At 37.7% G+C, this 21,442-nt stretch overlaps 2 protein-coding genes across 51 annotated transcripts in view; one reads left to right on the forward strand and one right to left on the reverse strand.

Moving 5' to 3' along the window:
• NUMB (NUMB endocytic adaptor protein) overlaps positions 1-19,151 on the reverse strand; it is a 179,911-nt gene extending 160,760 nt beyond the window's left edge. For 19 of the 50 annotated variants that reach the window (XM_070514000.1, XM_070513978.1, XM_070513994.1 and 16 more), the window contains exon 1: positions 19,020-19,151. The gene's annotated coding sequence lies outside the window, so the exon portion shown is untranslated. Of the gene's footprint in view, positions 1-18,800; positions 18,825-19,019 lie in introns of those variants that run through there. The other 31 variants (XM_070513980.1, XM_070513975.1, XM_070513971.1 and 28 more) reach the window with 16 other exon arrangements.
• On the forward strand, positions 400-19,103 carry LOC139045801 (uncharacterized). Its single transcript, XM_070514540.1, has 2 exons — positions 400-447; positions 18,438-19,103. The coding sequence occupies exons 1-2, from the start codon at positions 400-402 to the stop codon at positions 19,101-19,103; spliced, it is 714 nt and encodes a 237-aa protein (XP_070370641.1).
• Positions 19,152-21,442: the final 2,291 nt, after the last annotated feature.

The following is a 21,442-nucleotide window of genomic DNA, read 5'->3' on the forward strand; positions in this document are numbered from 1 at the left end:
CTACACAGCTATTCTTTGTCTCCTCCCCTATTTCTCAGTTACCCTTTATAGCCACACTTCTCAAAAAAGTATCAGCTGTCATAGTCTCTAATTCCTAACCTTCCATTCACTATTCAACCTGGTCCAAACTGTTCCACCTCCACAAGTTGACTGAAACTGCCCCTTAAACATTTAAACAGATGGCACACTTAAAGGGATAAATGAAGAGAGCTTAATGGAGAGACTATTTACAAAGGTGTGAACAGGACTGATATATATATCACTCACTCAGGGATTAGCAATCCCAGGAAGCAATTATCTCCTCTTAACTCGTAGAAAGCACAAGGGGTGCAAACCCTCACCTCTCTGAAGCCTGAAGTCATCGGAATCAGAAAAAGTTATGGCAATGGAAAAGGCACCATGCAGCTACTGGTGGAGGAATGCAGCCTCTGCCTAAACTGCAGCCAGGTAGGGAAGGAGGAAAGAGAATAAACACCCCAATCTCTTTTTCCTTCCGCTGTCCAATGTCCTGTCAATTGTACCTCCACTGGCTAAACACAATCTGAAGCCAGAACGCAAAGAAGCCTGGATGTAATCCACAGAGGTCAGCCTTCTGAGGCACAAAGCAAGGAAAAAAGGGGCAAAAATGGATCTGGAAGGACATAGAATAAGCAACACAGGGTCACCAATAATTTCCATTTTGACAAATCAAATGGGCCATGTTCCTCTCTCGGCTTCCATGACATGACAAATCCTGGTTTCCCCCTACATAAAATCACTTCTCCTCCTTCACCAGACAGCTATATTTGGCATTCCTCCAAGCTCAGGACCAGTCAGCTGATCTCACCCTTTCCTCATGACTCTCAATCCCATGTATATAATGACAATTACCAGCAGTGCCTCTCCTTAAGCTCCAGCCTCCCATATCCCAACATTATCATTTAGATGTCTCTTGGAAATTTATAGATCCAAAAGAATGATTCTCATCCTCTTACAAAATGCTTTTTTCCCAGTCCTCCTCTATTTCAATAAATACCAACTCAGAAATTTAGGTATAACCTTGATTCTTTTGGTTCCTTTTTCTCCTTCACATCTAATTCATCAGTAAATCTTGACAATTCTAGCTAAAATGTATCTTAAACCCATCCCCTTCTATCTCTACTTTCACCACCCTTCTAAATTGCTCTTCCTGCTTTCCCTCTTGTTCCCCTACAATCCAATTATCAGATAGCAGCCATAATGACCTTATTAAAATGTAAATCATATTTAGGTTATCCTCTAATTAAAATCCTTCAGTGGCATCCCATTACATTTAGAACAAAATCCAAATTCTCTACAGCAACCTAAAAGGCACTACATGATCTGACTTCTTGACACCTCACCTCACCTTAAAAGCTACTCTTCTTCACACTCACTAAACTCTAGCCTCACTTCAGTTCCTCAAAAATTCAAGCTCTTTCCTACGTTAGCATCTTCCCACATGCACAGAATAGTCTACCTCCAGCTCTCTACATGATGGCTCTTTCTAATTCTTCATATCAACTTATATGTCGACCCTAAGTGTGGCCTTCACCAACAAGATCAAAACTGGTTCTCCTGTTACTCTCTCATGATAGGATACTATTCGTTATTTTCCATTGCATATTCTCAAGAAGCAATTTTCCCATGTATTTCTTTATCTTCTCATTGTGCAGCTCCTTCCACTACACCATAAGCTCCATGAGGGCAGAGATTATTAAATTAATGCAATTCAAACACCATTGAGGACCCACTACATGCAAAGAACTGTGATAGGCAACTATGGGAATTACAAAGAATAAGTCAAAGTGACAAGAATCCTCTTCCCAGTATGTACGTAATCTATTTAGGAAGAAAAATGTATACTTAACTATAATGCGAAGCAGACAATACGCCATATAATATTGGTACAAAGTGCTACGGAGTCAAAAGAGAAAGAGGAAAAATGTAGAGAAAGTTATGATAAAGACTTTACATAAGAAGATGGTTCTATTATGGCTCAGAAGGATAAAAGAGAGAAAGCATTCAAAGCAGAACAAACAGCCTTAATAAAAAGACAAAAAGGGAGAAAGTAAGGGCATATAGGGAGAGAAGGTTAAAACATCAATGCAGTTAGAGCATGAAGGAACTGTAAAGTTCTACTACAAGTTTGATGATGCTACGAAACAGGAAACAAAATTTTGAGTGAGCGTGATGTAGAACTCAACCTTAGCCACTATAAAATGAAAATAGGAGGTAACTTCAAGTAAATTAAAACTAACATCCTTTGTAGGTCTAAATTCCAAATGACAGAGCTCATACAGACAACGAGTTTTAAAGTAAAAGGTACTCCATTAAAAGCATGGCTCATCAATTTCATGTGGAATTTATCATGACTTTTAAGATGGTTTTAAACTATCTGTCTGAACAATTTTTCAAAAATCCAATTTACTCTATCCAAAACTTTAATCCAAAGGGAGTATGGGATGGGGCAGGAGATGCATTCAACATATTTAATATCACACTCAGCCCAAATTTAAAACTAATTTAATTAAATACTTCCAAAAGCAAAACCCAAGTATTTTAATGGTATTCTCAAAAGTCAAGAGTCATAAGTTTACTGATATTAACTTGTAACACTTTGTTATCCATAAACATTTATAGAGTATAACTGGCTGTTGTTTATTACATTCATTGAATAAGAATGTACTGATTGCTAATCAAATACCCAGAGAGTTTAAGCAGTACTACAGCACAAGGCAGAAAATCACAGAATTTTAAAGGTTAACAGAGATTTAGAAGAAGAATAAAGATAACTTTAAAGAATAACAAAGTAGGGGAATGGGGCCTCACCAGACTGAATATCTCAATTTATCACAAAGCTACAGTAAATATAGACAGTATAGTACTGGCTCAGGGATGGGCAAAGAGAAAGCATAAAAAAAGGCCCACTTGTATATGGAAATATGACACGACTTAAGATTCTCACTGAAGACCAGTGAGGAATGGATGCTACTCAATAAACAGTGTTTGGTACTACTTACTTTCCATGTGAAAAAACTGAACTATATTTATTATATTATTCACTATAATCTTTTAAATAACTTAAATATGTCAACACCAAAAAACACTTTAAAGATCATCCAATCCAATACCATCACTTAATAAAAGAAGAACCAAAGACCCAGAGAAGCATTTAGCCAAATCACAGAGTGGCAGCACAGGAGTTAAACTCATATCTTACGATTTATTTAATTCAAGAATTTACATCCTCTCATTCAATACAGACGAAAGGCTTCCCATCCACCCTAACTTCCTTAAGTCACCCATGATATCAACCATGACACCAAATCCGAAGTGGAGGAAGCCACAAAAGGTATGGTGAAGGAAAAAGCCAATATATACTTTCATTTCCCTCTATTCCCAAACCTTCTTTCAAGGAAATTGGCCAAAATATCTAGCCCTCCCCTCAAAAATTAATCTTATCTAAACCTAAACTAATGACAATGAATTCCATGGTTTCAGTATGCAGGGAATTTAGAAAGAAAGAAAAGAATTTTAGGAACTGTGATTCTTGTATCAACACATCAAAAATTTCTATGAATATCAAATATTTAGGTAGTGCTGTTATTAGGCCCAATATTTTTCAAGCACAAGTTCCATCAACCTCATATCTCATTCAGTTTGTTTCCAGAGGATGTTAAACATTTACATTTAGAGATTTTCACAAAGACCAGTTAAACAAACACTGCCAAAGACAGTCTGAAAATAGTTGCTCCAATACCAAGATTCAATTAAGGTATAGAGAGAAATGACATGTTCTCCAGGAAAGCACTCAATCTCAGGTTACCAGGGTTGTCCACCATCTGTTAACTTTCCTTCCATAAATCAACCACCTACAATACATGACAGGAGTACTGATAGTGAAGGGAGACAGACTGGTAGAGAGCCTATGTGCAAACCTAGAAATCTCAATTTAAACTTTGGCCATCACTACCACACAATGATGTGCTCTAAAAAGAATGCAAAATGTATTGCATTTAACTTAATCACTTTAGCACTGAGGGGTAAGAGCATGAGCTCTCGAGCCAGACTATCTAGGTCTGAACCCCAGTCCACCACTTGCTCTATGATTTTGCGCAAACTGCTCAACCTCTGTGCCTCAGATTCCTCAACTGGAAAATAAGGATAATAATAGTACCCACCCTCACAGGGGTTATTATGAGGATTAAATTAGTCCACATAAAACACTTAGAGAAATGCCTGGAATACAGTGTTTGCTGCTGCTAGTGTTATTATTACTACCTGATACCCTTACTAGACTATCACTTCTCACATGTGGCTCAAATAGAGAATAGTTTCCTAGCCAGCTCATGCAGCTTTAATATTCCTGAACTAATGATTAAATATACCAAATTCAAAAAGCAGCTCTACAAAAAGCCTGAAGTCTTCCTTTACAATCATTCACTTATCAAAGTTCTCACAAATATTAATCAACAGCAAAAGTTCACTTAACTCCAAGAAATCTATATGAATTCTCACTATGATATGGAACTTCTGAAAAATCTTATACTTGAAATAAGTGTTTTTCATTTTACATTTAATTGCAAATTAATCTCTGATCTTACAAATCAGATTAATGTCTAGATCCATATATAGTAATAAAACACACCAAATCTTTTATTAAGATATTTACTATTAATCTGCAAATTTGCCTTTGTAAAAGATTTTAACAACAAAAAAAGTAAGTGAAATAAGCCAGACTGAGAAACACAAACACAATATGATTTCACTCATATGTGGAATATAAACAAACACATGGACAAAGAAAACAGTTCAGTGGTGACCAGGGGAAGCGGGGTGGGGAGTGAGCAGAGGGGTGAAGGGGAGCACTTATATGGTGATGGACAAGAAATAATGTACAACTGAAATTTCACAATGATGTAAACTATTAAGAACTCAAAAAAAAAAAGTAACTGCTCATCTTTATTCATCTGCAAAATGCAAATCAAACCCATTCTGAGATATCACTTTATACCCACTAGAATGGCTAAAAATCAAACAGACTGACAATCCAAGTGCTGACGAAGATATGGAGCAACTGGATCTCACAGACTGCTACTGAAAAACCATTGGCAATTTCTTGAAAAGTTAAACATACATCTACCCTGTGACTCAACAATTCCACTCCTAGGTATTCAACCCAGAGAAATAAAACAAATGTCCACAAAAAGACTTGTACAAGAATGTTTATAGCATATACAGTATGTACAAGAATGCATATGAATAATTGTAACAGGCAAAAATCAGAAATAACACAATGTCTATCAAAAGAAGAATGGAAAAACAAAATATGGTATATTCATAAAATGGAATACTGTGCCACCTAGCAAATGACTGTTGTTTGCAATAATGATTTAAATTTACTATTCAGTGAGGAGGTCTTTTTATTTTCTCCAAATTCGGTCTCATTTTAATATACATTTTAAACAATCCCTAGTTGAAGATAATTTTTATTATGAAAATAATCTTGTTTTTTGTTTAGTAACTCACCTGAGTTTTCTTGCTGCAATACAAACTTCTGTGGAATCTTTTAATTGGAGCTTTTAAGAGGCAAATAAATCCCAGGGTTTTATTTAGAGATACGCCTATAGAAACTCCTAAATCTATTGGCACTTATTTTTTTTCTTATGCGTTCTTGGTGTATGTTCATCCTGAGTAAAGCGTTCTCTCCAGAAATTACCCATATATAAAAAGAAGACTGGCTTAAAACAGCTACTGTGATAGAAACGATGTCTTAGTGAGATACCACTTGGACTTGAGGTAAATTGAATACTTAACACTGTGGTTTAGAGATTGCTTTAACAACACTGTATTTTTTTAAGCTACTATTTATAATCTTTCATTTTTTTATTATTATTTTTTTTGGTGAGGAAGAGTGGCCCTGAGCTAACATCTGCTGCCAAGCCTCCTCTTTTTGCTTGAGGAAGACTGTCGCCGAGCTAACATCTGTGCCAATCTTTCTTCATTTTGTAAGTGGGATGCCATCACAGCATGGCTTGAGGAGTGTGTAGGTCCGCACTCAAGATCTGAACTGGCAAACCCTGGGCCCCTGAAGCATGAATTGTGAACTTAACCACTACACCACTGGGCTAGTCCCAATGGCATTATATTTAAAAAGGCATACTATTGCTGTAATTTTCTACTGATTATGCTTCCTCAATAAAAAAGTAAATGTACAAAACAAAATGAATCTCAGAAACATGTTAAGCAAAAGAAGCCAGATAAAATGAGTACATTTGGTATTATTCCATTTACATGAAATTGAAGAACAGAAAATCAGAAAGTAGTTGTGGGCAGGGAGGACAAAACTAAACTGAAAGGCACAAGAAACACTTTCTTGCTAATCATTTATGTGAAATTAAGTCACAGCTTTGAATATTATCCATCCCTAGACTCCATGTAAAAATTAGAGGCCACTCAAAAAAAAAAATGGATAAAGAACAGGAACATAACTTCACTTAAAGGAAATACTTAAAGATTAATGATCATATTTAAAATGTTCCACTAATGATCAAATAAATAAAAATTTCAGAAACCAGTTACTATTTTCTCCCTATCAAAATAACAAATATTTTTAAATGATAACACTGCTGGCAAAGGTATATATCTCAATCTCATTCATTGCTAATGGGAATGTAAGTTGACACAACCTTTCTAGAAAGCAACTGTACAATGTTCTGCTCTCAAGAGCCCTAAGAAATGTATACCCAGACTTGATAATTCCACTTACAGGAATCTATCTTAAGAGTATAGAAACGTGGACAAAGATCTGTGATTAGCAATATTCACCGAAGTTTGGTTTATAAAAAGTGGAAAGTAAACAATCTAAATGTGAACACTATGGAAATCGATTGCATAAGTGATGATATATCTATTATTGCAATATTCTTAAGTTGTTTTAAACTCTTTTCAAATAATTGTAATGACATTAAAATGCACGTTAAAAAAAGGAGGCTCCAAAATTATGTATAAACAGATAGTAAAACAATGCATGAGGAAAAAATAGAGACAATAAATGCTGAAGTCATTTAAAAAAATAATAATTAGGGGGCCAGCCCAGTGGCACAGTGGTTAAGTTCCCATGTTCCGCTTTGGCAGCCCAGAGTTCACTGGTTCAGACCCCGGGTGTGGACCTACGCACTGCTTGTCAAGCCATGCTGTGGTAGGCATCCCACATATAGACCAAGGGAAGACAGGTACAAATGTTAGCTCAGGGCCAGTCTTCCACAGCAAAGAGAGGAGGATAGGTGGCAGACGTTAGCACAGGGCTAATCTTCCTCAAAAAATAAAAAAATAATAATAATCAGGGGCCAGTCCTGTGGCCAAGCAGTTAAGTTTGCGCACTCCATTTTGGCAGCCCAGGGTTTCACTGGTTCAGATCTCAGGTCCAGACATGGCACAGCTTGTCAGGCCTTGCTAAGGTGGCATCCCACATAGCACAACCAGAAGCACTCACAACTAGAATATACAACTATGTACTTGGAGAGAAGAAGCAAAAAAATAATACAATAATTAGAGGGGCTGGCCCTGTGGCATAGTGGCTAAGTTCGGCAGACTCCACTTTGGTGGCCTGGGTTCATGGGTTCAGATCCTGGGTGCAGACCTACACTCATCAGCCATGCTGTGGTGGTGACCAACATATAAAGTGGAGGAAGACTGGCAACAGATGTTAGCTCAGGGCTAATCTTTCTCAGCAAAAATAATAATAATAATAATAATAATTAGTGGCCAAGATCATAGAAACTATGATTACCTATCACAAGCATCTGGGCCTCATTGTAAGAACACAAGTGATACCCCTCACTAAATAGGTCTACTGGACGGGAAAAAAAAGACCAAAAGAATAAGAACATTCATTAAAGGAACACACTATTAGTATTACAGCCAGCTTATCAAATGAAGGCAAAGTCCTTCAGAGTATGCTAATAAATCCATAACAAGAAAAAGTCACAGAATTCAACACAATGCAAAAATATACCAATCATGTTTAATTTGAGCTAGAGAAAATAATTAGATGATTTAGTGATTTTCCACAGGACTGAACTCAGCTCTTTTACAAAGCAACAAAAGAAGGGAAAGTCACAGGAAGAAGTCAAGCCAGCAACCTGATTTCCCAGGAAATTAGTTCTTACTTGGCAAAGTACTGGCCTCATATTCTAAAGAAGTAGAACTCTTCAAATAAGGGATGAGACACATAAAATCTAAATACTCTGTAAAAGATGTATACTTTTCCCTTTGCTCGCAAGACCTCCAAAAGAGAATAATTAATGCCTACTAAAACATAGGAAAAAAGTTAAAAGCCCAATTTAGAGTTAAATGTTCTACAAAGAACAAGTTTTTTTTAAAATGCTAAGTAAATCTTGCAAGTTGTAAAATAACTATCCTATTTTTATTATTTTTTAAATGAAAAGGAAAATACCATGCTATTTCTAACCTTCAACTAGGATTACACGAAAAAGAAAACTTTGATGTTAATGATAATAATTCTGGACTTTAAATTTACCAAGGTTAGGGGAAGGCCCCATGGCCGAGTGGTTAAGTTCTCGCACTCCGCTTTGGCGGCCCAGGGTTTCGCCCATTTGGATCCTGGGCTTGGACACGGCACTGCTCATCAAGCCATGCTGAGGCGGCATCCCACATGCCACAACTAGAAGGACCCACAACTAAAAATATATGACTATGTACTGGGGGGCTTTGGGGAGAAAAAGGAAAAATAAGATCTATTAAAAATTAATTAAATTTACCAAGGTTAATAAAAATCCTTATAATTTTTCTCTATAATGTTTTAAATCATCAGTACAGAACATTTCCTTGAATTTCCAACTTAAAAAATAAAGTCTTAGTATTTGATCTTCCTTCAGAAAAAGGCTATGTGTAATAAGCCAAAACAACAGTCTTCTTAAGACAAACAGGTAATACAGGAAGTGAGTTAGAGTTTCAGGAAAGGAAGGAGTGAGGGAGAGAGAGGGAAAAAAGAAGCAGTATAATAGAAACTTTTCTTCCTTGAAGTCACGTGTTTAAAAATCTGACCCTGATTTCCATTAAATGGTCCAGCATTGAAGGCCCTGTAGAACTATGGACACAAGGTTACCCAGCAGGCAGGAAAATGGCAGGCAAACTTCACTTAATGTTCAAGTATAAAGTAATGTAAGGATCAAATTATACAATGATATATAGTCAAGCTTAACAATGGGGATACATTCCGAGAAATGCATTGCGTTAGGCGATTTTGTCGTTGTGCCAACATCATAGCGCACTTCCACAAACCTAGATGCAACAGCCTACTACACACCTAGGCTATACGGTACCAATCTTATGGGACTATCATTGTACATGCAATCCATCGCTGACCAAACCATTGTTTTGTGGCACGCAAGTGTATTTAAATCAGCGGGTTCATTTATAACCCATTCTTTTAACTCTTAAACTGCTTCCCTCAGCACCATGACCCCAACTGCCACCAAAAGGCCAACAAATTGCTACTTGGAAAAATTAGTAACAAAGCAAAAAATTTTATTAAACTTTTGCAGCAAGCCAATAAACAAAAAGTAATGGTCTCAACAAACAGTGCTGCCACAACTGGACACCCACATGCAAAAGAGCTACGTTGGGTCCCTTCTCCACACCATACATAAAAATGAACCCAAATGGATCACAGACTTAAATGTAAGAGCTAAAACTACAAAATTCTTAGAAGAAAACACAGGCATAAATATTCATGACCTTGGATTAGGCGATAGTTTCTTAGATATTATACCAAAAGCACAAACAAAAAAAAAAAGTTGGGGGGCCAGCCCAGCGGCATAGTGGTTAAGTTCACGCACTCCACTTTAGCAGCCCAGGGTTTGCAGGTTTGGATCCCAGGCACAGACATACACACTACTCAACAAGCCATGTGGTGGCGGTGTCCCACATAGAAAATAGAGGAAGACTGGCATAGATGTTAGCTCAGCGACAACCTTCCACAAGCAAAAAAAAGGAAGTTTGGCAACAAATGTTAGCTGAGGGGACAATCTTTCTCACCAAAAAAAATAAGTTGGACTTCATCAAAATGAAAAACTTTCTGCTTCAAAAGACACCACTAAGAGAGTGAAAACACAACCCACATATTGGGAGAAAATATTTGCAAATCATATATCTGATAAGGGACTTAAATCCAGAGTATATAAAGATTTTTTATAACTCATAACTCAAAAATAAAAGACAACCCAATTTTTTAAATGGGCAAGGGATCTAAACAGACATTTCTCTAAAGAAGATATACAAATGGCCAACAAACCCATGAAAAAATTTTCAACATCATTAGCCATCAGGGAAATGCAAAATAAAACCACAATGAGTGTTCACTTCATATCCACTAGAATGGCTACAATAAAAAAACAGAGATAATAATAAGTGTCAGTGAGGATGTGGAAAAATTGGAATGCTCATTCCCACTGCTGGTGGGAATATAAAATGGTATAGCTCCTTTGGGAAACTGAGTTACCATAGGACCCAGCAATGCCACTACTGGGTATACAGCCAAGAGAAATGAGAACACATGTCCATATAAAAACTTGTACATAAATGTCCAGCAGCTTTATTTGAATAGCCAAAAACTGGAAACAATTCAATGTCTATCAACACAAGAACTGATTTTAAAAATTGTGATATCCATATATTAGAAGACTACTCATCAATAAAAAGGAATAAATTACTGATATACAAAATAACATGAAAAAAATCTCAAATTAATTAGCCAGAATAAAAGAAGCCAGACCTCCTTCCAAAAAAAGAAGTATACACCATACAATTCTCTTTACATAAAATTCTAGAAAATGCACACTAATCTACAGTGACAACAGATTAGTGATTACCTCTGGGGTTGGAAACAGAGAGAGAGATTACAAAGGGGCACAAGGAAACTTTTAGAGTGGTGAGTATGTTCTTTATCTTGACTGTGGTATATAAATAGGTAAAAAACTCATCAAACTGTATACTTTAAATACGTGCAATTTCATTGTATGTCAATTATTCCTGAATAAAGCTGTCCAAAAAAAGGAAAAAGAATGTATACGCCATTTGGGGGGAACTAATGTTTCTGAAATAGTACACTTGGGTAAGAAAGGGGTAAAAAAAAAAAGTAGGCTGAGAGTTTTTAAGTATGAGAAACCTTTTTAAAAGTCAAAATATTAACTGATCCCTACATGGAATAGCTGAATTTCAAGCATCCACTGATGGAACAAATAGTCAAAACAACCAAAGTTACTATGAATTCAGTTTAGCCTTTAAAATAAAGATTTTTAACATTCATCTCATTCATTAGAATATACATATTCTTCAAATAAATTTCTATATGTAGACAAAAATAAGTTCTAAATATGTTTGCATATATATATATATATATATATATATAATATTTGATGAGCAAATGCATTTAAGAACCCTTTACTAACTACAGAAAACATCCCTCCCCAATCCAAAGAGTTTCAGGTAACAGTTTAAGAACTGCTGATAAAGATTCAACACCAAGGATATTCAATACTTAAATATTAGCTCAAATAAAACAGAAGTAATATCTAATAGGTTCCATAGCTACACCTCATAATCCTGAAGAATTTAAGGATTAGTTATAACACTGCTGATCTGGGTGTAAATAATTAAGAATTTACCGTGACTTACAGGCAAAAATACAGCTGAATTAAAATATTCAAGCTTTTCCACAGACTGACTGGACTAAAAATAAGACAACAGAGTCAAGAATTCAAGATTGCTTTTAATGTCTAAATGAAGTTTAGGTTTCATAGTTCAACTTAATATACAAGACTCTTTCACAGTCCATGCAAAAAAACACAGAAAAACCTTTTACCTCCTATCTGCAATCCGGAATCCTTACAAGAGTAGCTAACATTTACTAAGTATTTATTACGAGCTAAGCACTGTATTAAATGCTGTACATGAATTATCTCATATAATCCCCAGAGTAATTTATCTTACAGATGAGAAAACTGAAGCTAAAAGAGTTAATTTGCCTAAAGCAGTAGAGCAGGATTTGAACTCAGGTAACTGGAGTTCATCTAGTTGATGTCATAAACTCAACTTCCAATCGGGTTCTTCCTATCAGTACATTTATGTATGCCAGAGAATACCAGAAAGATAAAACAAAGCCCCAACTGCAAAACATTTAGAACTTTATGAAGAGATTAAATCTAATATCACAAAATAACTTTTTAAAAAACAATACAATACCAAACTGCATGGTTTCTAAAATTAGGCTAGAATATAAGAGAAAGAGATCTTTAAGAAATGAACAGCTTTTGATGTAACATGTTAACATTTTTAGAAACGATGATTAGTAATATATATGAACATTTACAGTTCATTTTCTTGCCAATATTTTCAATACAGTATTGAGTACTGTAATCTTTGCAAGAGTAAGGAAGACGGTTGTCACAGGAAATATCATCCCTTCATAATACCAATAATAAATAATTTTCAAAAATAAGAATGGATCACTCTTTAAAATAATTAACCATTCAAAAATCATGTTCATCAATAAAATTTAAAGAAAGCCCATTATATCATGAATGTTATGGAAATTACACACCTGCTTTCATCAGAGTCAATTTAAGAGATAATATAGCTTTTAACAGCTTTCTACAGATGCAGAAAGATTTTTCTTCACCTTTGACAAAATCCTTAACTAAGGACGCTACCTGACTTAACTTATGAAACAAAATCTACTTCTACTTGAATAGTGAAGAGGAATGTATTAACTATAGGGGACGATAAACTGATTCTAACTGGCACTTAGAACTAATTTAAAATCCTTAAATCCACAGTGTTCAATTGTTTTTTCTACTAGTAAGGTTAGTGGTTCCCACTGTTAACGACAACTCATACATATTTGGGAGAGGATCAAGTAATATGCTAGACACAGCCTGTGACCACACAATAAAATATTAGCTTCATTTGCCCCATGTTTTAGTCTAATCCACCAAGTAAACCAACCACAAAACCAAACTAGGGTAGCAAATGCTTAAAATACATGTGAAATTTTAAAGTCAACTCTGGTTTTCCGAACTGCCACAATATAATCACAGTATCTGGAATATTAGCCCCTCCTACAGAAGTTATAATAGGCCTAATATTGTTATAATTATTGATAACTTACATCACCACGTGTTGAGTGCCCACTATGGGCAAGGCACTATACAAAATGCTCTTCATTTAATTCTCACCATCAGCCTGGTAAGGAGGAGAGTATAAGCTCCATTTTATGGATGACAAAACTGAGACTAAGAGAGGTTTAATTAAACTGCCCAATTAGTAAATTAGTAAATGACAGAGCCAGGATCCAAATATATGATCATATAATTACAAAACTTGGACTTTGTCCATTCTATCATGCTTCCTCAGAACACAAAGGATATCTTTTTCAATTTCATAATATGATAGTTACAAATATACTTCTGTCATCATCAGGCTATTCTATGGTTCTGTGAAATTCTAGGTTGAAAAAAGTTTATCTTGATTAAAGAATACTAGGACCTAAAATTGCTTAGAACAAAGTCAGTTATATTAAAAACAAGTAAATAAACCTTCACAAATTATACAAAGCAGCACCACATGACACAATTGAAAGATATCTGAAGTGTACTTGTGCAAAGCTGGCCAGGACAAAAGCATCCCTAACTTTTACTTTTCTAAGGTCAAAGGCAGCCAAGATCAATCCTAAATAAAGTTATGAATTTTGCTTTTTTTCTGTGTTCCTGGCTTCCCTGACTTTCACTTTATTCAGGAGCCAAGTAGTGTTCCACAGCTTTCAAATCCTCTTCCTAACTAACTAAACTGGAAAAAAACCTGTTAATAATCATTTTCCTAATTAACTATATACATCTTAATATAAACAAGTTACCACAATTAAGATTTTACTATCTAATCAGAGAACTCAAGACTTTGACCCTGATTAGAAGAAGGTAAGGAATCAGCAAGCCAGTGGGGAGAAAAAGAGTTTTGGTGGGGAAAGAAGGAAGAGTCACTGAACATTAATTATTAATATAGCCGCTCCTTGGTTAATCTATTTAAGATGACTGGGGGCCTCTTCCTACTGCTTAATCCCAGACTCCAATGGAAAGGACAAGTGGGAAGGCTTGGCCTAGTTACAATTGCTGAGGACCTATTCCCAAAAGCTGCAAAAGTGGAGACAAATGTCCAGCCTTCTTCTAAACCCCCATGGTCCTGCCCAAGCTCCCATCCTCTAGGACTACCAATTCTCAATCTATTCACTTACATTCTGACGTGCTTTCCTGAGTGGAAGAAAACAAAGGAAGAGTTATAGCAAGCAGTGGAAATTGCACAGAACAAAAAATATGTGCATGGGAGAATGCTGCAAATAGGATCATCCTCTTTTACATATGTCACTCCAGGAAAACTGCCAAGAACGGCTCTCTCCTCTAGACATACTTCCTGCAGATCCTCCAGACTCCTCTTTAAACACGTCAGTATTCTCCTCATTCTTCCTTAGTTTCAGACCTACTTTTGCCCCAAGACTTCCAAGTGCATATTTTATATTCTCAAAAATATATGGCACTATCATAATGACATCCCACTTATCAGTACCTGTGTCTCACATCTGAACAAACATCCTGAAGTCTTATGTAGTATTTCTACCTTTAATAATGAAATATCCAATATGTTATATTATATTGAAACAAATTTTCCTTGCAAATAAAGGATTTATCATAATGTCAAGATAAAAAAAAATGATAGCAATTTTTTTTGGTATATATTTAAGGAGTACAATTGTTTCCTTTCTCCTGAGCCCTATTAAGGAAACAGATATCAGAGTTCAGAAATCGGCAGAATTCAAGATCCATTCTGTAGAAATTACAATCTCTTGAACACAATAGATGTGTTTTGGAAAGTCCAGAGTAAAATGTAGCATTTCAAGTACTCTATTAAATAAAAGACTTTTTTTTTTAAGGTGATTAAGTTTACCAAGAGAGCTTTTCCAATAAAAGGAATTCTCCCAGCAAACTAAAAACCAGAAATAGGAGTTTTGTACTTTTACAGAACTAGATTGTTAGGCACCAACATTTCCATTAGGATTTATCACACGGGTAGTTGAAGGGCAAGAAGCAGAGAAACGAGATCAGAAGCTATTTACAAAAGAAGACAAAAATTTACTGAAATAGAAAATAAACTTAATTAACTGGTGTTAATTGAACTTCTACTCTTTAAACTCACGTACCTGAATAATCTTTCATATGTGAAAATGAGTCTCACTAAATTGTACAGTCAGGAGCACACAGTTTCTCTGGGATTTAAAAAACCACCATTTATTCAACTACACAGTAACAAATCTCATTGTAAAATGAGTTGAGCAATCAGAGCTATTCATAGATAAGTATAATTAAATTATGAATAAATAAAGTCCACTTATTAAAAAGCAAGTAAATGATCAAACTGGTCAATGTTCACAATTATGAAGAATGAACTTTTATATTTTTCTCACACTGGATTATTAAGATTTTACATTCCTCCATCAGTTAGTAAAAAACTGAATGAGCTATACAAATGTGCCTACCAACTGTACAATGACTTAAAGAACAACCATTTTGGTGGTAGAGATACTCCATTTAACTTAATGGAAGGAATTCAAAAGCTTTCAACTGGAACTTTTGTCACAAAAAATTAGTAAATTTGTTTTGTGAAAAGACTGCTTAGTTTTTCAACTCAAACACGCAACAATTATCTTTTACAGTCTTCCAAACAAAAATAAAAATTTTAATGAAATATAAAAATCTAAAATACAACTAAAAATTATTGTTGAGAGAGAAAAAATTACCTAAAAATCCTGATGCAAAGCTACACAAAGTTTCTTCACACAAGCATAAAACATTAATAAAAGTTACATAAATCCCCTGGATTAAAGATTTTAAAGAGAGCTGCAAGAATCTCTTTCAGTTTTCAATACTGCTTTCTCTGTTCTTCTATCCATAAAAACAGATCTACATAAACTTTTTCTAAATATAAACGACCTAATTTTCAAGAGAAGAAAAATCAAACCAAGAACAGCAAAAAATATACATATATATTCTTAACATAGCTTAAAATAAGTATTGTAGATTACATTTAGGTCTCTCAAGTAAGTTAAATTTACAACATATGCGATATCCAGTTCCTTCTTGAAGGAGAAAACCATCAAAACAAAAGCTCCCGCAAAATAAACTATTTACTTTGCAGTTAAGCCTCTAAGGTGCATTTTACTGTCACATATTATCACTATCATCTCTTCAAAAATCTAGACATCTAAAATACTCAAGTATATCTGGTTCCATTAAAAACGCTTTTATATTATACTTTGTATTAGTATAAGGCAATGAAAAGCTTTAAGACACATTTACTCTCTAAAAAGGAAACACCTTTTCATTTTTCTCTTTTGGAATGTGCTTGGTTTTTGCTCATTTTCTATACATGAACTGTTCTCAAACCAGTCCATTTCAGTGTTGGTTGTTTACTGTCAATATGTCTGTGTATATTTAGGTTTTTACAGACACTGCTTTACAGTACAGTGGTAAAAAATCAGAAGGTAAACAAGAGGGCACAAGTGAGACAAGACTGTACCACATCTGAGAAACACCACTCATTTCCCTGCCTCGAGTTCCCTTAAGTCCTTACGCCAAAAATTCTCAATTTCTAAAAAGAGGCGTAACTCAATATGTGATAAGGCAAACACAGGAGAAGCCAAATCAGAAACTGAAGACATTTAATAGACTGTATCACAACCTGAGAAAGAACTACCAGAAAAAGAAGAAAAATAAAGAAATAACTAATAAACCCAGTCCATAGATATCCCTACTGAAGGACTGCTTTTGCTGCATTGCATGGCTCAAAACAGTTTTTCAAACTCTTTGACTGTAAGAAATACATTTTACATTGTGACCTAGTTCACGCATGCATGAGAAAACCTTCCCAAAACAATACTTTTCCTTACCAAGTGCGATGCTAACCAATTCTGTTCTATTTCATCTTATTTTCAATGCTGGCAGTAATCCACTAAATTGATTTTATAAATTACTAAAAATCACGATCTACAGTTTGAAAAACAGGCTTAAATAATGTATTCCTTATGTTAGGATCTTTTACGCAATTTGCCTCTACCTGTCCCTAGCAGGGTAAACAGATTTTCAAGTTGATACATCATTACTGTCTTCATTAAAGCAAGTGGTTCTTAAAGTGTGGTCCCCTGACCAACAAAAATACCACCTGCAAATTCTCAGGCCCCTTCCCAGACCTACAGAATCAGAAACTCTGGGTGGGGCCAGAAGTCTGTATTTTACCAAGCCCTCCAAGCGATTCTGGTGCAAGCTAGTTTGAGAACTGCCGTATTAAAGAACTGAGGTCTTTATCCTCTGTTTAACAACCCAGTACACAGTGCTTACTGTGTGCCAGTCACTACTCTAAAACCTCTACAAATATTAACTCCTGTGGAAAAAAAAAAACAACCCTATGAAGTAGCAACTATTATTATCCCTATTATACAGACGAGGAAACTTTTACACAGAGAGGTTAAGTTGTTCAAGCTAAGCGGTGGAACTAGAATTCAAATTTATTTCTAATTTAGCAGGGATATGCCTATCCTTTTCATGACTCTCCTCTTTCTGATCAAGTCTCCAGTTCTACTCCTTTAGTTTAGCTACTCCTCCTCTTTTCCCTTTCAAATTTCCCATCCTGTCAACGTCCTTACTTTCTAATATTACTGCTGTCATCCTAAAACAATTTTCTTTTCTAAAGCACTAGAATGCAAGTCACTTAGCCAGGCTTTTAGGACCTTTTCTCTGGTCCTAGATGGCATCTTAGTATTATGAAGCTGAAGTTTCTTCCATTTCTGAAATCCTTAGAACCTATTAATGGCCCCACTGTTAATTTCTCCTATCTACTATTCTGGCCAGCTTCCACAAGACCACTGCTCTGTTCCAGAGCAAGTTTCTCGCTCCCTCCTACGGCGCCCTATGTACTACTCCCTTCCTACAAGGAAATTATTTCTCCCCGCCCACCCCCGTGTCATTTTGCTTGACTCCTCTCCAACTGAGTGAACTTCCACTTCCCTGCTAGAGCCCTCACCCCAGCCTCAAACCCGAGCCACTCCTCGAGGATATCTTTCCTGGTCCCCCGAGGATCCTGAGCTCCACGAGCTCCCAGCCCAGACTGGGTCTCCCATCCCAGTCCAGCAGTGGGGGAGCAGGGCGCTCCAGTTCCTCCTCAAGCTGGTCAAGGTCTCCACGGGTCCGACCCTCCTAAGTCCCGCAGCTCCCTAAGTCCCTAGGAACCCTCCTCCCTCGGACAGCGGCTTTTCTCAGGAGGGTCCCCAGCCCCCTCCTTGCCTTTCCTCAGACGCCCTCGCTCCGACCCAGGCCGCTCCCTGTCACCCCGGACCCCGGCCGCCCTCAGTCTTCCCAACGCCCTTCTCCCTCGGACCCGGGCCACTCCCAGTTTCCCGGCCCCCCGGCTCCCTCCGCTCGGGCCGCTCCCGGGCTTCCCGGGTTCCCCTTCTCCCTCACACCCAAGCTGTCCCGGGTATTCCCGAGTCACCCGCCCTCGGACCAGGTCATTACCGGTCACTGCGGGTCACCTCCTCTCTGAGACCCCGGCCGCTCTCTCGTCTCCCCAGGGACCTAACCCTCACACACTGGCCGCCGGTCAGTGCCCCAGACCCGAATGGCTGGACGTCCCAAGGGAACTCCGGCCTGACCCGCTTGGGTCCGGCCCCAGCCTACCTTGCCGACGCGAACTCCGCGGCCAGGAGCCAGGCCATTCTCCCACCAGCCCAGTCAGCGCGAACTCGCCGCCGCCGCCGCCCCCGCCCTGGCCCCCGCCCCGGCGCGACCCGGCCCGCAGTCCAGGCCCTCTGCCTCTGGCCTCCGCCTCCGGAGCGCCCAGCTGGAGTTTCCGCCCCCGACAGCCCCAGACCTCAGTCCCGCGTTACCGGTACTCACCTGCCGCTGCCCCGGACCAACTCCAGCGCCACTGCCTCTACCTCGGCCGCCAGCAGCTACCAAGCGCCACCACCTCCCCCATGACAACAGGCCCACCCCGTTGCATACTTCCTACCTCTCCATTGGATAGTGGGGCGGCGGCTCTCTGCTCTGATTGGCTTGATTTACCCGTCCATCATAGCTTCCTTACCGCCCCTTTTCCTGGACCGGGTATTCGCCCCCGCCCGGACCAAGAGCGTCCCAGACCAACCCTTAGTTGTAATTGGTTGACGGTTGGGCAGTTCGAAATTATGATAGGCTGCCTAAAATGTCTGTTAAGTCAACTGGCAGGCGATGTGACCACCACGGTTGGTTCAAGCTTGGGCGCAGTTTGGTTGCGCAGTAGAAAGCAAGGGCGGGGCTGACGCTCACATCCGAGGTTACCGGGAAAGGTTAACTCTTTGTTGTAGAGTTTACTCTGTAAACGCGTCCCTTTCTCCAGCTTCCCCCCTCTGAGGAGGAGCTTATCACTGCTAGTTTACTCACAGGGTGGTGCTCACAAAACCCCAACATCAGAGGTGGTTTTTAAGAAGTGTTTCCAACTCCTTGGGAGCAACTCGCTAGATAGATAAAAATTTCCCATTCTTTTCTTGAGGTCCCAATGCGCCCAATTTCCTTGAAGTTCTTTCCAGAAGTCTCCGTGCTAAAGGGCAAAGCACAACTGTTTATTTAGAAGAAATCAGTACGCTTCAGTTGTAATTATAAACGTCGTTAATAAACTGAAGTGGCATGTGGAGTGTTGTCCAGCTTCCAGACTCACCCCTGCTGGGTCCTGCGAAGTGACCAGACAGCCATCAGCAAGCTTGGACTACAGTTTATCCTTGTGATGCTCTGGAAATGAGAATTCCACTCTCCCACCCTCCCCACAACGTGATTTTTATGTTCAGCAGTTCTTAAATAGCCCTACTAGATGTGTGTCAGATACTTAAAAAGCTTGTCTTTTTTTCTAAACCTCTCTCCTTCCTAGCCGTCTAAATTAGGACCACTGAATGAATTGCGGTTCTTTTCCCACATTGGCACAATGCGCAAGAATAAATGATTGCATTTTTTTAAATTCATTTGGGTACAAATCACAGTAGGCAGTTTTGAGAAATCTGGTGTTGCTATAAAAACTCTAGTGCTCCTGGAAATATATCCATCATTAGCTTTTTGCTTTTCTTTTTTATTTCCACCCACTTTTCCTTCTCCTAAATAACAAAATGCTGGCCTGATTACTCTTTCAATTTCTAAATCAGATTTAAGTGTGCTTTTCTCACAACTCCAACTATAATACACAAACCGAAGGGGTGTGAAACATATACCCAAGGATGGCTTGGGACAAGTCCACAAGTTATTTCCCTCGCAAGTATTACTTTCTGGTTGGAAACTTCCTATAGGACCAAGAATCTGGACTTTGGAAATTTTGTGCTTTGCCCCTTTCTTCTTCCTGCCAACTCTTTGTCCCGTATCTCTTCTGTTTACCCTCCTGTCCTTTGTAGAGCAAGCTACAAGGAGTCTAAAAATTATCTATTTTCTAGCCTATATTTTTGGTTAAGTTTGAATAAACTACATACCTCTATAACAAAACTAAGCAGAAATTATTCCTCCAGTAACTATACATAACAATAAGGTGTCTTTTCCTAGTTATTTTCCGGAACTTTCCTCCCCCTTTCTCATCTTCACCTTCCAATTTAGAAATAACCTCCCCTTCAATTCAATGACTCATAAAAAGCCTGTAAAGGAAAGTGGAAAAGCCAAAATAACTTCAGAGATGTCTGAATCATTCAGTTGAAGGAAAGATCAGACATTGACCACGATAAGATGGAATCCAAGACATAAGGCAAGCCTGAACTAACATCCCATAACAAATGAAGTAACATGCAAATGTGAAGATGCTCCAATGAGAAGGAGGTATCAGTATGTCCTTTACACAGCCTTTTAATATATTACCAGCAGCTTTATTCTCTCTAGTCTTGGCAGTGTGCCCTACCTACCAATTTTAGAGCAAGTTAGAAGGCAATTAATGTCCTGGCAGATAGGAAACAATAACGTCATGGGAGGGCATAGGCATTATTATGGTACTTTGGGTAATAATGGCTCTTGCACAGCCCTAGTGACTAGGTGCCATAGAGAACATAGAATTAGGCCAGCCTCACTAAGAGGACTTGCCATCTAAGTTCAGGAACTCAACAAAATTACTATCACAAAACTAGGAAAATTGCCACAAAGGCCAGCTATTCATTCTATTTCATATACTAAAGAAAAAAAGTATTCATAAATGTTTTTGCTCATACATGCATGTACACTTCTACCATTCCCATTCCTTGTGAAAATCAGTTAAGAAAAGAAATGTTAAATAAACATGTACAACTCAATAAGAAGAGAGAAAACCTTAGCGAAGGAAA

Source organism: Equus asinus, chromosome 7 (genome assembly GCF_041296235.1).
Source record: "Equus asinus isolate D_3611 breed Donkey chromosome 7, EquAss-T2T_v2, whole genome shotgun sequence".
Taxonomy (NCBI): domain Eukaryota; kingdom Metazoa; phylum Chordata; class Mammalia; order Perissodactyla; family Equidae; genus Equus; species Equus asinus.

Coding starts and splice junctions, on each gene's coding strand:
- LOC139045801 (XM_070514540.1), top strand. CDS start 400: ATGCAGCTACTGGTGGAGGAATGCAGCCTCTGCCTAAACTGCAGCCAG. Junction 448..18,437: donor TCTGCCTAAACTGCAGCCAG/GTAGGGAAGGAG, acceptor GCTCCGACCCAG/GCCGCTCCCTGTCACCCCGG.